General features: G+C 38.9%; 1 protein-coding gene across 3 annotated transcripts in view; it reads right to left on the reverse strand.

Annotated features, from left to right (window-relative positions):
• The window catches only part of RTN4 (reticulon 4), a 72,498-nt gene extending 55,845 nt beyond the window's left edge, over window positions 1-16,653 (reverse strand). Inside the window, exon 1 of one of the 3 annotated variants that reach the window (XM_004775671.3) lies at window positions 15,788-16,653. In XM_004775671.3, coding sequence (XP_004775728.1) covers window positions 15,788-16,349 — 562 coding nt within the window. In that variant the 5' untranslated portion in view covers window positions 16,350-16,653. The remainder of the gene's footprint in view (window positions 1-15,787) is intronic. The other 2 variants (XM_004775672.3, XM_004775673.3) reach the window with 2 other exon arrangements.
• Between the last annotated feature and the right edge of the window lie 927 nt (window positions 16,654-17,580).

Below are 17,580 nucleotides of genomic sequence, written 5' to 3' on the forward strand. Positions count from 1 at the left end.
TGGGTAACTACCCCAGAGTCACAAAACTGAAAAACGATGGATCTGAGATTTGAATTCAGAGAGTATGCAGGTCTATGTTCTTTTCTTTAATCATTCTGCAGTACCTCCTTCCCTGGACTTTATAAATTTAGAATTTTAAAATATTATTAAATAAAATTAAGGATGTTAAAAATTTTTGATTGATAACACTTACATATCATAAGCTACCAAATTCTAAGGCTAAAAGAATTATTTTGCTTTGAAAAAAATCACTGATTTTAGGTTAGTCTTCCTTTTTCTGTAAAAGATCTTAACCTTCACAAGTGAATAATAAACTGTTTTATAATCAGGGACACTATATTAAAAGTGTAACATTACTGAGACATGTTATATATAGACATACTACTACTAGGTTTACAAAAAAGGTGAACAACACCCCCTCTTTCTATGGTCTATGCTTATGTCAAATTCTAACTACTGGATGAAACTGAAACTTCAGTTATCAACTTCATTTGTGCTATTCTGCACAAACAGAAAAAATAATATTAAGGTCTTAATTCTACCCACGCTAAGTATAAATATACCACAGTGGCATATTTAAACTAACAAGTTTTCACTAAATAATAAGCAAAAAGGAAGCCAGAACTCTTCTGTTAAGTCTCTCATACCATCAAATTAATATTCCTAAAAGAATAATTCTAGGGCTGCCTGAGTGCCTCAGTCGTTAAGTGTCTGCCTCAGGTCATTATCCCAGGGTCCTGGGATCAAGCCCGGCATTGGGGTCCCTGCTCGGCAGAAAGCCACCTTCTCCCTCTCCCACTCCTTCTGCTTCTGTTCCCTCTCTCACTGTCTCTCTCTCTCTCTCTCTCTCTGTGTCAAATAAATAAATAAAATGTTTAAAAAATAAAAAAGTTAAAAAATAGTAATTCTATATATTCTCTTGCACAAAACATTTAAAAGCTTCCAGTTATCCACTGAATTATACCCGAAACTCTTTTTTTTTTTTTTTTAAAGATTTTATTTATTTATTTGACAGAGAGAGATTACAAGTAGGCAGAGAGGCAGGCAGAGAGAGAGGTGAGGAAGCAGGCTCCCTGCTGAGCAGAGAGCCCGATGTGGGACTCGATCCCAGGACCCTGAGATCATGACCTGAGCTGAAGGCAGTGGCTTAACCCACTGAGCCACCCAGGCGCCCTATACCCGAAACTCTTAAGCCCTGCAATAAACAGCCCCCAAGTTAGCTATCTAAGCTTATTTCAGTGACTTGTTAACCAAACATAATTCTTTCTAACCAAACCCCTCCTTCCACCTCTTGTATATCAGAATGCTCACATCCAATAAATTCACCATATGCAGCCTTACTTTTCTTTTTAAAACACACTCATCCTTATTTTTCTAATCTCTATTTCCAGTTATCTAAGCTCAGAGAACTAAGTAACTTATTCAAAGTCACATAGCTAGTTAATGCCAAAGCTAGAAAATTATAATTTAACTATCACTATAATCCGATAGATATTTATTTCCTTATTACCCTCAGTAAAATGCCTAGAATCACTACACTTTTGACAGTATAAAAGATGAATACCCTTCATAAAACCACTTTTTCCAAATGGAAACTATTCCTTATTGTTGGTCCTAATGCTAGTTTCACTTCCTTACTCAAGTTTAAATTTAGACTGTTTCAGGGTATATACTTTGAATACTAATTATTTCCATCACACAAGGATTGATTCCAAAATTAAAGTTCACTGAAGAGATTTTTTTTAAGCAAGCCACTTTTTACAAAAGTAAAAGTGGCATATCAGTTTTGAACTTACTACTTGTCCAATTTAAAATAGGCTATTATGATCTTACTAACATTCACACACTCTTATATTGAATATTTTTCTTGACATGTTCATTTCAAAACCTGCTCATCAACCAAAAGTAACTGGTCAATAAAAACCATAACTAATTTATAAAAGACAGGAAATAAACTGCATTTTAAAAATCATATAATTTCTGCTATGAGAGTAATTCCATCAGATTAACCTAACATAAATAACCACAAAACAGGGCAAAATACTGAAGCAACTATCTTGGGACACTGGACAACAGGAAGTGCAGGCCGTGATTCCTGAGAAGTAGGAAGCATACCAGATGATGCCCTGGCTTTCTGCTTAAAAGCTCTTTGTCACAGTACATGGAAAAGGAGGCCAAGAAGCACTCTTGTTGAGTTGAAGAAGCCGCTGACTTGTCTGGAATTTGTGGGGCAAGGTAACATAAAAAAGGAAACTTCATAGAAAAGGAGCTCCAGAAATCTGGATAGAGGGTCTTTTGAAATCCTTGGCTCAACTATGCCTCACATATATGGCACAAGACTTACAGAGGCCAAGCAGAGAATCTATGATAGAGTTTTGGAGAACAGATATTTTGGAGGTCAGATTCTACACTGGAAGACCTGACCAGAAGTTTTTGACAAACCAGAGTGGAGAGATCTTGTTGAACACCCCAAGTATAAAAATGAGACCCAGAAAAGGCATCCTTTAAAGGAAGACTACTTTAACCTTAAAGGTTATCTAGTCTAGGTTACTTGGTCTAGATTTGGACCAAAAGTCAGCAAAATATGGCTTGTGGGTTAAAATTATATTGAAAGACAGCCTAGTTCATTTGTGTGATGTATTGTCTATGGCTACTGTGGCATGACTTGAGTAAGGGCAAACTTGAGTAGTTACAAAAGAACCTGTAGGACCACAAGCCTAAAATATTAATTGTTTCACTCTTTAAAAAAAAAAAAAAAAAGGCCAACTGTGGACCCTCTGGACCCTCCTTTTAAAATCATGACATGAAAGATCAAGATGATTTGCTAGGAAATTAAGTGACTTCCAGAACAACACTAACAATACATCCACAACAACCAGTATAGAATAAAATATTACTGAACATGAAAAGACACAAGAAAATAGGACTATAAATAAGAAAAAACAGCTAATATAAACAAAGAAGTAATGTAAACATTTTATTAGCAAACATTAAAATAAAAATTAAAATAGCCCTCAAGTATATACAGCAAAAGATGGGCATAATGAGCGAACAGAGAATCTTAGTAGAGAAACACAGACCAGAAGAGAAAACCAACTAAACATTCTATGACAGAAAACTATATTAAGTGAAAGAAAAATTCACTAAATGGGCTTAAAAGCAGATTGGGTGGTAAAGAAAAGACCAGTAAGCCTAAAGAATGAGCAATTAGAAACTATCCAAACTGAAGCACAGCATGGGGAAAAAAGAAGTCTCAGCAACCTGTGAGACAATCAAGCAGTTAAATTATATGTAATTGGAGTCCCCAAAATAGGCAACAATGACTGAAGCAGAAAAATAAATAAGTAAAGATATTATGGCCTAAAATTTGACAACTGTGATGGAAAATACCAGCTCAAGGGACCAAGAAAGCTCAAAGAATAAACACTGAGTAGAATAAACACAAATCCACAAAGAAGTACACTGTCAAGATCAAATTGCTGAAAACCAAACACAGAGAAAATCTTAGAAACAAAGGAAACAGGCAGGGAAACAATAAGAATGACCTAACCCGTCACTAGAAACAATGGAATGCAAAAGATAATATCTTTATGTGACGAAAAATCTACCAACCTATCATTATATATAGTCAATTCTTATTATTCACTGATTGCCTATTTGCCCACTGCCTACTCACTAAATTGATATTCCCCAAATCAACACTTAACATTAGTGAATGTGTGCAGAGCAGTGAACCCAGCAAACGTTCCCAAGTGAGGTCAAACAAGGCAGCCCCATGCCTTCTTGCTTCAGCTCTCATACTGAAAACAGGTGTACTTTTTGCAGTTTATTTAGTGCCATATTTTTTCTTTTTGTGTGATTTTTTTTGGTGATTTTGCTATTTAAATTGTTCTCTAAGAACAGTGCTTTAGTACTCTCTGGTGTTCTTGAACACAAGAAGGCCATGATGTGCCTTACAGAGAAAACACATGTTTTAGATAAGCTTCATCCAAGCATGAGTTAAGTAATACTGGTCATGAGTTCAATGTTAAAAAATCAACAATATACATTAAATATGCATCTTTAAATATAAACACACATAAAACGAAGTTATATATTCATCATTAACAAAAATGGTATGACTAGTGGTTCACAGAAACCTAAGCCTGTATTTCCCTAGAAGCAATGATTCGGTATTTGCTAATTCAGTATCTTCGGTGGCTATTGAACTTAACTACCATGAGCAACAAGACTGACTATATTCATCAAAAATATGCTTCAAGGGGCACATGGGTGACTCAGTCAGTTAAATGCCTGCCTTCAGCTCAGATCATGATCCCAGGGTCCTGGGATTGAGCCCCACATTGGGCTCCTTGCTTAGTGGGGAGTCTGCTTCTCCCTCTCCCTGCTGCTTCCCCTGCTCATGTACTCTTTCTCTAATAAATAAATAAAATCTTTTAAAAAAATATATGCTTCAAAAATACAGATGAATACAAACATTACTAGATAATAAAAGATGAAAACAAAAGCTAAAAGAAATTGTCACCAAGAGATCTGTACTACAATAAATGTTCAGTAAGTTCTTCAGACTGAACAAAAATGATACCAGGTAGATCAATGAAGATCCAACCTGGATCTTCAGAAACAAAGAACAAAAATGTTGAATTCTGAGTAAATACGAAATATTCTCATCTCATAATTTTTTTAAAGAAGTGGTAAATATGAGTAGATACATAGAATTATATATATATTATATATATATTGATTTTTGAATCTCAAATAATTATTGTATGCAATATAAGTGGAATAGGCAGGCATGCCTACTAGGTAATATATATTCAGTTTCCCTAAGCTCAAGGTTCCTCTCCTACAATACAGCACAGCAAGTTTAGTGTCACTCGACCCTCTCAGCATTGCCCCATAGGAAATGGGGCTTAGGACACCTGTATAAGAAAATGCTGAGGGCGCCTGGGTGGCTCTGTGGGTTAAGCCTCTGCCTTTGGCTCAGGTCATGATCTCAGGGTCCTGGGATCGAGTCCCGCATCGGGCTCTCTGCTTGGCAGGGAGCCCGCTTCCTCCTCTCTCCCTACCTGCCTCTCTGCCTACTTGTGATCTGTCTGTCAAATAAATAAATAAAATCTTTAAAAAAGAAAAGATAATGCTGATATGCCAGCTATTATCACTGCTATAAGTAATAAAGTCCTTTGTACCTGACCCAGGCATCTGGGTCTTCTGTCAGCATTCAAGAAACTATGGCAAGCTATCCTGTTAGCTTGTTATGGGATAAACACTATGTTTCCAACCCTAAAATGCCATTTTCCACATTGCTCTCTAGACTGAATGCAATCCCAACCAAATTCCCAGCAGACATTTTCTAGACATGAACAAGGCGATTCTAAAATATGTATGTCAATATAATGGACCTAGAAAGAACAAAACTATTTTGGGGGAAAAAAAGCGAAATTTGGAGTAGGCATACTACTTGATTTTTAGACTACTGCAAAGCTATAGCAAATAGTATTGGTATAAGGATACCAAAAATATAGATCAACAGAACAAAATACATGTACAAACACAGACCTACTTATATGGCCACCGATTTTCAACGAAGGCACCAAAACAATAAAGCAAGACAAATTCTTTCCAAAAAAAAAAAAAAAAAATCTCTGGGATAGCTAAATATCTGTATGAAAAAAATAAATCCCAAACCGTAACACTTCCACAGACAAACTAATTCAAGATGTATCTAGATTTAAACATAAAAGCTAAAACTATAAAGCTTTTGAAAAAAACATAGAATGTTTTCACAACCTTGGAGTAGGCAAAGATATCTTGGACAGCACACAGAAAGCACTAACCGTAAAAACTGATAAATTAAGAATTCTTCAGAATTAGAAAATCATACTCACCAAAAGAAACCATCAATAAAAGTAACAGGCGAGATACAGATTAGAATATATTCACAATGTATATATCTGACAGAAGACTTTTATCCAGAATATATTAAGAACTCCCTATGAGCAGTAAGAAAGACATACAAGACAATGTAACAACAGGCAAATTAAAATTACTTGGGACCCTTCACACAAGAAAACATACAGGTAGCCAATAGACATGTAAAAGTACTCTAATTCGGGGCGCCTAGGTGGCTCAGTGGGTTAAAGCCTCTGCCTTGGGCTTGGGTCAAATGGGGCTCTCTGCTCAGCGGGGAGCTGCTTCCTCCTCTCTCTCTGCCTGCCTCTCTGCCTACCTGTGATCTCTGTCTGTTGAATAAATGAATAAAATCTTAAAAAAAAAAAAAAAGTCCTCTAATTCATTAATGATTAGGGAGATCTAAATTAACACCACAATGAGAAACAATTATGAATCCACCAGAACGGCTAACATGAGAAAGAATGATATCAAATGTTGGTGAGAATGTGAAACCACTACAACTCTCCTACTGTGAGTTGGATGGAAATAAATTGAGTTGATGGAAGTAAAGAACACTGGAGAACAGTTTGGTAATTTCTTATAAAGTTAGATATATACATAGCCCATGACTCAGCAATTCTAACCAGTTACTCTTACTCAATTCTATGCTCTTTACTAAGAGAAATGAAAACCAATAGCATTCTTTTGTTCATAGTAGCCAGAAGCTATAAATAATCCAAGCCCATCAACAAGTGACTAATTCAACTATGGTATAGTCTTATCGTGGAATACTACTTAGCAGTAAAACTGCTGATACCTGCAACATCATTGATAAATCTTAAAAACATACGGAAAGCAAGTAATCAGACTTAAGAGTACACACCATATGATTCCATTCACATGGTGCAATATAACAGGCAAAATTAATCTGCAGTGAAAGAAATCAGGACAATGTTGCTTGGGACTGGGGGTGCTGGAGGAAGGTCAGAACAAGAATTGAATTTAATTGACTGCCAGGCCCAAGGGATCTTTCTGGGATGATGTAAATGTTCTCTATCTTGACAGTGGTGTGGGTTAATGTGTGGATACACTTGTCAAAACATAAAACTGCTATAACTTAAGATCTATGTATTTTACTGTATATAGATTATATCTTAATGCAAACATTAAAATGAAAAAAAGTATATGAGCATTCTTCAACAAATAAATTTTGGAGAGATAATCCAAGCGAACAAGGAACAGTTAATGAGACATAAAACAAATCAATCCATTGTAATATGCAGACTTTTGAATTCTAATTTAAAAAAAAAAAACTGGTGAAAAAATAAAAACAAAAAAAAAGACCATTCACAACATATACACACTAATTGGTTATTTGATAACATTAATTTTTGTGAAATATATTGGGAAACCATCTGATTATTGGGTGTTCCAGTTATATTTGGCAAAAAGGAGTAGTTACAGTTTGCAAAAAATCTTTATGAGGGTGTGGGATTGGGAGAATGGACCATGGGTTGATAGCTATTGGGGCTCAGTGACAGCTAAGTCAACTTTCATTCACTATTCTGTCTTTACACTTCAAATTTTCTACAACAAAAAGTATAAATAACTTTTTAAAATCTTTCCAAAAGAAACAAGACAATGTAAACATACTAAAATTCTATCATACAGAAGCAATTTTAACCAGTTTTACCCACAACTCTTTTAGCAATTAAAATATGTATGTTTGATTCTATCAGTGCTAAACTTAACTGTAGCTCCTGATGAACATGTTCCATTAACAAAACTTTAGTTAAGAGGGTCAAAAGAAAATTTCGTGGAATAAATGGCACCCAGATGGCTCAGTCAGTCAAGCATTCTACTCCTGATGTCAGTCAGTCAGCTCAGGTCCTGATCTCCACATTGTTTGAGCCCTGCCTTGGACTCTGTGTTCAGCAGGGAGTCTGCTTGAGATTCTCCCTCTCCAGCTCTCTGTTTTTAACAAGTTGCTCTGCATAACAATTAAAGTAACAGAACTTGATAGATTTTCATATTAAACGTTTCTATAATTTAACATTGATGTTGATTAGTTGAAACTGAGAAGTTTTAAAGGCTATTTATGAAAGGGATTTACATGGTTTAATTTCCTTAAAATAAAGAAAAAAAATTTTAAGGAAATTCCCTTCTTTTTTGAGATCAAAGACTACAGTAGCTTTAAGAAATGTTTTTCAGGGTACCTATGTTGTACAGTTGGTTAAGCAACTAACTCTTGGTTTTAGCACAGGTCAAGCTTTCATGATTCGTGGGAACTGACCCCTGCGTCAGGCTCGATGTTCAGTGAGGAGTCTGCTCAAGTTTCTCTCTCCCTCTCTGCTCCCCCTCCAATGCTCTCTTTAAATAAATAAGTAAATCTTTTAAAAAAATGTTTTTCATGCTCTAGGTCAGGTTTACCTAGCACTGTCAAAACATTGAGATAAATAAGTCTAATAGTGGCACCTTCCAATTACTCAAGTCACAAGTCAATCTGTAAAACTGGACAAAAAATATGCAGGCCAACCTAGAACCCAATTAAGATTTTTTCTTTTTTCACAAAAGATGTTGTCAAGTAGGTTAAGTTTATGATCACCCCTACAGTACAATCACAAGACTCCTCTGGTTTTAAGAGAGCAGAAAGTTCTTTACAACAAGGGTCTTATATTTTTCCCTTTATCTGCTACATGCAGATCTCATAAATTCTCTCTACTCATCTTTTTATAATGTAGTCTTTTTTTTAAAGATTTTATTTATTTGACAGACAAGTAGGCAGAGAGGCAGGCAGAGACAGAGAGAAGAGGAAGCAGACTCCCCACTGAGCAGAGAGCCTGATGCGGGGCTGGATCCCTGGACTCAAGCCAAGGCAGAGGCTTTAACCCACGGAGCCACCCAAGAGCCCCTCTACTCACCTTTTTGTCCCCATATCTAGCCCTAAGCCTGGCTTTAAAAGAAAAGAGAAAAAAAAAGGAGTATGCTGATTTTTTAACTAATCCTGAACTTCTAAGGGACCACCAAGATAACCAGACAACTGCTAAATCTGTTTAAACAACAAAACTTTAAGAGCCGCCTTCTCACAATTCCATCAGTGGGAAGAACAAGCTATTAAAGAATCATGTTTCGTTTTGTTTTTAAAACTAGTGGGCCACTTAAGGATTCAAAGACTGCTAAAACAATAATCCAATATTTAGTAGCTACAGCTCTAACTACAAGAGTATAAAGAATGTTTCTTCCCTTCTCAAGTTGGGTTTTGTTTTTGTTTTTGTTTTTTGAGAAACCAAAAAGTGAGATGACTTCTTTTTACCAGTCTATATGCATGATCAACTGAAAAGAGGAGGCCAAATACCTATATAACCCAGAATTTCAACTGTTTCACGCTAAGTAGGCCAGAATACTTAACAATTGCCTTTTAAAGCCTATATTTCACATAATTATAAACTAATTTTTAAAAATACACATTAATAAAAACCAGGTTTGTAGAAAAAATATGTAATATCAATTAAAAAACATACATCAATTCTCCCCTAAATTAATGAATAAATTTAATATAATCACACTATAATTCTGATAGAGGGAGAGGGGGTTAAATAAACAAAGTTTAAAGATAAAGTAGAAAACTACACATGCATATATAGCCAGAAAAAATAATTCTGGAAAATGCTATCAGCTAGTATTTCATTTGAAAGTTATAGCAATTAAAACAGTTTGGTCCTATATATGAAAAGACAAAGACATGGAATAGAAGAGGAAATATTTCACCCATTCTACAAGCATATGACAAAAGCATCATTTTAAAAGAGTAAAGACAAGATGGATGATTCAACACAAATGACGTTTGGAAAAATGAGAAATCATGTTGAATAGTAAAATAGTATATCACTACTTTACTCCCTAAAATGAAATAAACTGCAGAGAATTAAAGAATTAAATGTTAAAATGAAATCATAAAAATCATAAAAGTACTAAGGGAAACATAGAAGCACCTTTTATAATCTTAGAAGTCTTCCTAAGAATTACACAAAACTCAATGACTTGTATGACTCAAAAGCATAAAAGAAAATGATAAATCTGACTACATAAAATTTCTGCATAAAAAAAATTCCAAAGATCAAAATACAAATAACCAATCATGAAAAAAGTTTTCAGGACACAACAAAAGGCTAATTTCCTTAAAATAGATGAAGTGTTCCTAAGTCTGTAAGAACAAAAACCTAACGGAAGAATAGTCAAAAGCTGTGATCAGAAAAAAACTTACTGCCACATAAGCCAAAAATATACTCTGAAATGTAAATTTTTTAAAAAAGAAAATTTCCTAAGCCATTTATTAGTCTTACCAATACACTGTAATGGTAAAGGCATAAGGAAAACGGTACTCTAAGCACAATAGTTGTGTGAATAGAGGCTCCAATAACTCTTTGTAATGCAATTTGGCATTATCAAAGTTTTAAACACAGATACCCTCTGAACCAGAATTTCTACTTGCATGAATTTATCCTACAACACATATAACAACACGTATTCCCAAAGAAATATATATAAGTGTTAACAGCAACATTATTTATAACAAAAAGTTGAGAAACCACCCAATTAACCACCCATAAGATATTCATCAATGATTCACCCATATACCTTGTACATGTAAATAAATAAATACTTTCATTCATAAGAATTCATGAGAGAAAATATTGTAATTCTAGGGCTATAGAGAATTTGAAGGTCAGTTTTTATCTATAATATCATATTCATTCAACAAATCTCTTGAGTGCCTACACCACATCTAAGGCACTGTGTTCAGCAATAAAGATATGTCACATCGACCTTTTCCTCAATGGAAAAAAGGAACATAGCCCCTTACCCAAAGGAGCATACCATCTGGCAGAGAACAGAAATGAGTAAACATAACATTACCATATATGGTATGATATATACAATGAGATAAGAATAGAATGTTATGAGAATACATGAGCAAAGCAACTTAAAAATAATCACCATTCCAAAAACAAAACAACAGCTTAAACGTAAAATGATTAACTCCTCCTTTAGAGTTAAAAAGAATCATTAGCCACCAGTCTAAGAAGAAATTAGCATCAGTAAAGCTGGGTCCCACCTTTTTGCATGTCTATGTCCCATAGGAGCCAGCCACAAAAGTCACATTCACCCTTTTAAACACTGAAGAATTATGGTCTGCCCTTACAGTTTCCATTTCTGATGCTGTCACCCCCAAAGGGACCTTCTAGATTCTGTATTTAGAAAAGGAACAAAAAGTCTCAAAGAATGTACTGTAAGACTAGTGTATCTACAACATTACTTCTACTTAATCAGAAGTTTCAGGAAAGAAGAAGTATCATCCACTGAGTAGGTACTTTTTCCTGGGCTAGCACAGTACCTTTAAATGTGCCATTTAATTTGGGGCCTTGCATCAGAAGTGTTTCAAATAAATTGCTTTTGGGTAGATTATGAAATAACTACACATAAAACAGAGCCAATTATTAGATAACAGATAATATGCTCCTTTTTAGAAAAACAATTTTTATAAAGAAAAATCTTGGGACGCCTGGGTGGCTCAGTTTGTTAACATCTGCCTTCCACTCAGGTCATGATCCCAGGGTTCTTGGATTGAGTACCGCCTGGCCTCCTCGCTCAGCAGGGAGCTTGCTTCTCCCTCTGCCTGCCACTCCCTCTGCTTATGCGCTCTAATAAATAAATAAAATCTTTTTAAAAAAGATAGCAAATATTCCAAGTTTACAGGGATATAGTGCTAAAATAGCATGTTTTTAAATACTATTCCTTGTAATGAGGTATTTATCAGCAGTTCAATATGTACCCACCACTTCATTTTAAGAAGGTTTGAGGGAGCTTGCCAGTTACTAAAAAGGGCTATAAATTTGAAACAGCATGGTAGGAGGCAATCTAAAATGTAACTCAACTTATACATAAGGAGCATACCAGTTCCCAATTTTTATTCCCAGTCAGAAATTAAAAATGGCTTAAAAAAATTATTCAGAATCTGTAAATTCATCAGTTCATTTCCTTGTTCCCAATTTCAAAGGAGGACAGGGAATGGATAGGGTATGAGATAGCTCCTTCTGAAGAAGCAACTGCTTCCTGGTAGAGTCACATCACTGTTTACTTGAATTTTATATTAAGAATTAGCACTTAAGATTTTAAACTATACGTCACTGAAAATCTTTTTACATTTCTACTAGGTGCTCTTATGCCACTGTATCTAATCATATAATTAATGACTTTTTAAAAGACTAATAATTTTTAATCCCAAGCCATAAGCTACACCTATGAGCAGCATTCAATTCTATACAAATTTCCATTTCAAATAACAAATTTGGACAGTCTCTGAAATTGATTTAGTAAGCACCAACATTCTTTTCTTTCTATTTACATCTTTGGCCCCCAAGTCCTATCAATTCTTCTTTCATAAAACCTTTTTTTAACCTATTAAATAGAGATTTACAGCCAAAAAACCATGCTTCTTGTAGTTTCTTATATTCTTCCCTTCTATTCCATTTTCACTGACTGAAACAGTAGTGAACTAGTTCAGGCTCTACTCATCTCTTTCAGAACTACTGCAAAAGCTTTCTAAATAATTCCCTGTTCTTCTTTCCATCCTATCTTGAATACTGTCACCAATTCATTTTTTTTTTCTAACACTGCTTTTATGATGCCATGCCTCAGTTCAATAATCTCCAATGGCCTCCCATGGAATAAAGCAGTAATTCAGGACATGGGTAAAAATAATGAAAGAACTTTACATTTTGGAAACAACACAAACATTTTTGTTTCATAATATAAATTACAGAAAGAGCAACTGTGGATGGCAGAGCATGGATTAAAAACAGGATTCTAAAACCCTTGTATCTTAATTTAGTAGTATTCAATATGCCTCAGAACCCAATCTACCACATTTTCAATCTTAACACTGGTTTAGAACATGATCAGAGACCAGCTCAACGTCATGTTAATGATGCTTGCATTTCCCTCAACACAATTTTTATCCAGAATTTTCCTCACGTTTCTTCAAAGCCCTTTAACCAACCACCTCTCAAAGTGAAGCCAAATGTTTTCTCCGTGAAAAATGGTCATCAGGTGAGAGGCTTCCGTCTCACTTCATTACTGCATCACAGTGGGCATGCTCCAAGCACAACAGAAAACAGCAAAATTACTACTTTCCTAGGGATGGGAATCGGAGTTTATTCAAAAATAATGTAAACTACAATGTAAATGCCCAAGTGTCAGGAATCTGCCCAACTCAGTAAATATAACCCTCTTCCCATCGGGCTACTCTGTTTTTAACCATGCCTTATATTCACTTCTCATCTTGTCTCTACTCTCATCAGTCCTCACAGGTCCTCCAAATCTTCAAAACCCTATTTTTGCTCCAAAATCACAATATAACTATTAAGGAGCATATTTCTAAACTAAAGAATATCTTTTTTTAAAAAAAAAAAAGTAGAACTCTTCACCTTGGCCTGTTAGAGACCCCAGATGGTCTACGTTTAGCCCACCTTCCCATCCTTACCTGACACCAGTGTCTTGCAAGTTTTTCTCACTAGTCTTCTTACTAGACTTTCAAACACAAAAAGCTAATTCCTGCCTCAAGGCTTTTGTCTTCCTATGGGTTGCTTGGAAATTTTTATCTGCAGCTCAAACCTCACCTCCTCACAAAACCACTTCTCAATGCTACCCTACTTAAAAACAGCCCCCACTCCCCCACACCCGTCATTTTCCATACCATCATCCTTTTTATTTTCCTCGTAACACCTATCACTATGCTTAGTTCCTTACTTATGTGCTTATCACCGTACCCCTCTCATGGGGAGCACATGTGTTTTGCTCATTGCTCATTGCTATACCCTCATAGCCTAGAATAGAACCAACCCGCCCCTTTATAGGTAATCAATCATCAGCTGAATGAATGAACAAACCGTTAAGAACCTAAGACTCACAGAAATGGTTTAACTATCCATGAATAATCGTGATATTCAGTGGTTTACTAAATGAGTAAAGTTTTGAAATAGCTATCACCAACGCAGAATTAGGGAACTATATAGATAAGAGTCCCAGAGTAGGCACTATTCCCTGTCCTTTTTCAAATTCAGTATTCCAAAAGTCAAAATTCCAAGAGAATGCGGTCATCTCCTGAAACCCTAATGTTCAAAGATCAGAACTCTTCTCTTTGTTCCCATGCTGGTATACAAGATGACAAATCAGTATGCCATTGTTCATCATTAGATTTCCCACTTGCAAATTTCTTATTACTCTTTATTCTTCCACCTCCCCTTAGTTTCTTAAACGTGTTTTTTAATTCAGAAAAAGCAAAGATTGAGTTACTCCATATCTTCTAATATCTTAAGGGCAATGATTAGTGTTTTGAGTATGGGGTATGTCATCTGGGGTATGTCATTATCAAGATGTTATTCAGAAACATCACCATTGGCTTATTTCCCTGTTGTGGAGAAATGAACTGAAATATATTCTGTGATCTCAGATTGGTTTTCTTCTAGAAAATGAACCATTTCTAAAATCCTACAAGGCAATGAAGATTTCTCAACAAGCAGTTAACACTACCAGATTCTCATCCTTTTATAAAGAAAGGTCCTACTGCTTGCTGGGGAGACAGACCCTTTCTGCCCCCAAAGTGACAAGATACATGCTAGTAAGTTGATAACTTGTCTAGTAAGATTCTCCATCTCTAACCAACTTGATTTTTTTCTCTTCCAAAAGAAACAATTTCCCAAAATGAAAAGGGTAATAAAACAATGTCCCTTTAAATATATATATATATATATATGAATTCAGAATGAAAAGATTTGTTAATGTTTATAACTATGCAGATTTGTCCCTGTAGACCTAAACCACAGAACTTCTAAGAAACAGTATTTCTAACCACTACATGAAAATACCTTTCTCAAAACATTTCATTAAGTCTGGTGGCAAATCTGCCACAAATTCAACTGACCTATCAGCGGTAAAAACACCACTGGTTTCCCTTCTTTAAGAATGTCAACCATTTTGCTTTTTTGTCTCTCCGATCCAATTATAATGCATCAAGAGCCTAAACCACCTGACAGCAATTCCTCTCACTCAGCAGCTGAGACCCTGGTAGAACTGCGCCCCCTCGGACTACCGATGCTCAGATCCCGCTTCCTTGGCTCGTTTCTGCCGGGGAGTCGCCACATCACAGCGCGGATAAACTGGGCGGTGGCAGGACTTTGCCAGAACTCTCGCCTTCCCGATTCTCCACGCGCCACACCACTGGAGGCGCTCTCCCTTCACTGCAGTTGGGTCAGTGTGGATGTTTTCCACTGGGCCAGCTCCCCACCAGCGCCAAGAGTCGAAAGGGAGGGGAATGAGGCGCTGGGGGGCCACCCAAGCCAGGGAGAAGGGGGGGGGGGCAGGGCTCAATGCTGGCAAACAGACTAGCAGCAAAACTACGCCTCTTTCCTAGGAGCAACCCCAGACTGGTAGACAAAAGATGAAGGGCGCCAAGGCCTTTCCATCCTCACCCAGGAACCTAACCAGCCCAATGTATCCGCAACCCTAGTTCATAGATACAGACCCAGCTCCTATTAGGGGTGGGTGCCTAACTTCCGGGACGCTGCAGAACAGGGACCAGAGGGAAGAAGCCCGGAGCAGGCGGGGTGCACGTGTTCCCCGAAACCGAGACAGACAATAAAGAACAAGCCCGGGTTTCCTTGTCCGCCCCACCCTGCTCCTGACGGCTCCTACCAGGGGGGGCGCCTTCGCCCGGAGGTCCACGGACAAAGCCCCTCGGGGCGGAGAGGAGGGCTCCGCCCGTGGCATCTTGGGGTGCACACAAAAGACGGAGGGGAGCGAGGGGCTGCGCGAGGCGGGAGGGCATGGCACTTACCCACTGAGCCTGAAGAGCCTCTGCGCTTGGGCGCGGCCGGGGTGGAGGGGGGTGCGGCGGGGGCCGGGGCGGGTGGGGTCCACGCGGGCTCGGCCTGAGGACTCACGCTGGCGGGGGGAGGAGGGGGAGGCCGGGCCGGAGGCTCATCGTCCTCGGGGAGCTTGGAGGGCAAGGCTGCGGCAGCTGAGGGCAGGGAAGGCGCGGGCACCGCAGGAGACACAGGGCTCGAGTCCCAAGACGGCGGCCGCTCCGGGGCGGCGGGGGGCGCGGCCGGCAGTGGCCCCCGGGGCGCCGGGGGCACGAAGTCACTGCCGAAGTCCAGCAGGGGCGCGCCAGCGACAGGGGCGGTGGGCACCGGGGCTGCCGACAGCCCGGTGGCGGGCTTCCTCTCCAGCACCTCTAGCTCCTCCAAGTCCTCGTCTTCTTCCTCCTCGTCTTCCTCCTCCTCGTCTTCCTCCTCGTCCTCGGGCTCCCTCACGAACTGGTACTTGAAGGGGGGCTGAGGCCGGGGCGGGCTGTCCGAGGACGAGGAGACCAGAGGCGACTGGTCCATGTCTTCCATGGCTGGCGGGTTGGAGATGATGCTGCAGCTGCTGTCTCCACGGGACGCTTCTCCTCAGAGCCGCGGGCGGTTGTGGGGGTTGGGGAGGACTGAAGGGGCAGGGCCGAAAGAGCCCGGAGACCTGCAGTGGCGAAGGCTCCCGGAACAATGAGACTGCTCCTCCTGCCTCTGCGCCCGCGATGCGCCACCCGCCCCGTCCCCAGTTGCCGCCACCGCCCAGACGAGCGAAGGAGAGAGGCCAGAGGATTCTCCGCCCACTTTGGCTTGACTTACCCTCCTTGGCAGGGAGAGGCAGGGACTGGCGCGGGAGGAGGGAGCCAATCGCCTACGGGATAGAAACGATGGGCAACCAACCAGTCCAATGGAAAGAAAAAGAGAGAAAGGTGGGTGGAGCCTTTTGTACTTCCTCTCTCCTACCGGCTGGGGTGCGTTCGATGGGAGGGGTTTGGACCTGGGAACCCCACCCTTCCCCTTGGATAGACGCGGGGTGGGCTGGGGTCTCGGCTTTGCTCAGAGCAGGAGGTCGGTCTGCAGTTCCAGTGCTGCGTAGACTTGCGGCAGGACGGGCTGCCTACCCGGAAGGATTGACTGCTCCTCGCCCACACCTCCGGAAGGGCGTTATCCTGGGGGACTAGGAGTGGTAACTTTCCACCCAGGAAAGAGAAAAACCCAGAGTAGAGAAAGGTAGTGTGAAGTAGGCCCTAGGACTTAAGTATACGCTAAGTATTAAAAGATTTTGAAATAAAAAGATTACATATTTTTTCAAACTTAAATTATCAGATCAACTCATCACTACTACTTTCACCACCTTAAAGAAAAAATATATATATATATTTATATATAGGGAGCCGGGGGGTGGTTTTGGTGAAGCTTTAAGGTCGTTCTCCATCCAAACTGCACACCCTGGATGAGGTAGGCAAAACAGCTGGGCATGGACAGTCTGGAGGACTGGGGCCATTTCAAAGTCACCTCATTCAGAAGGGTTTGGGGCTCTGCCTGCTGCTGGACTCCTCTACATGGTAGAAAGATGAGTCACCCAAACAGAAAGAGAGAGGAGGGAAGTGGAAACAAAACGATGCCTTGGAAGGCAAATTTGATTCACATTACATTTCAGTCACCTAAGGCTCATGAGTCAACATTTCAGATGATTCAGGCCTTCTGAGAGTCAGGAAGGCCAGTACTCATTTGTTTGATATGCTGGAATGAGTTTCCACTTTTTCCAAAACTGGAA

This window comes from Mustela putorius, unplaced genomic scaffold (assembly GCF_011764305.1).
Source record: "Mustela putorius furo isolate JIRA1106 unplaced genomic scaffold, ASM1176430v1.1 tig00000224_pilon_pilon_pilon, whole genome shotgun sequence".
NCBI lineage: Eukaryota > Metazoa > Chordata > Mammalia > Carnivora > Mustelidae > Mustela > Mustela putorius.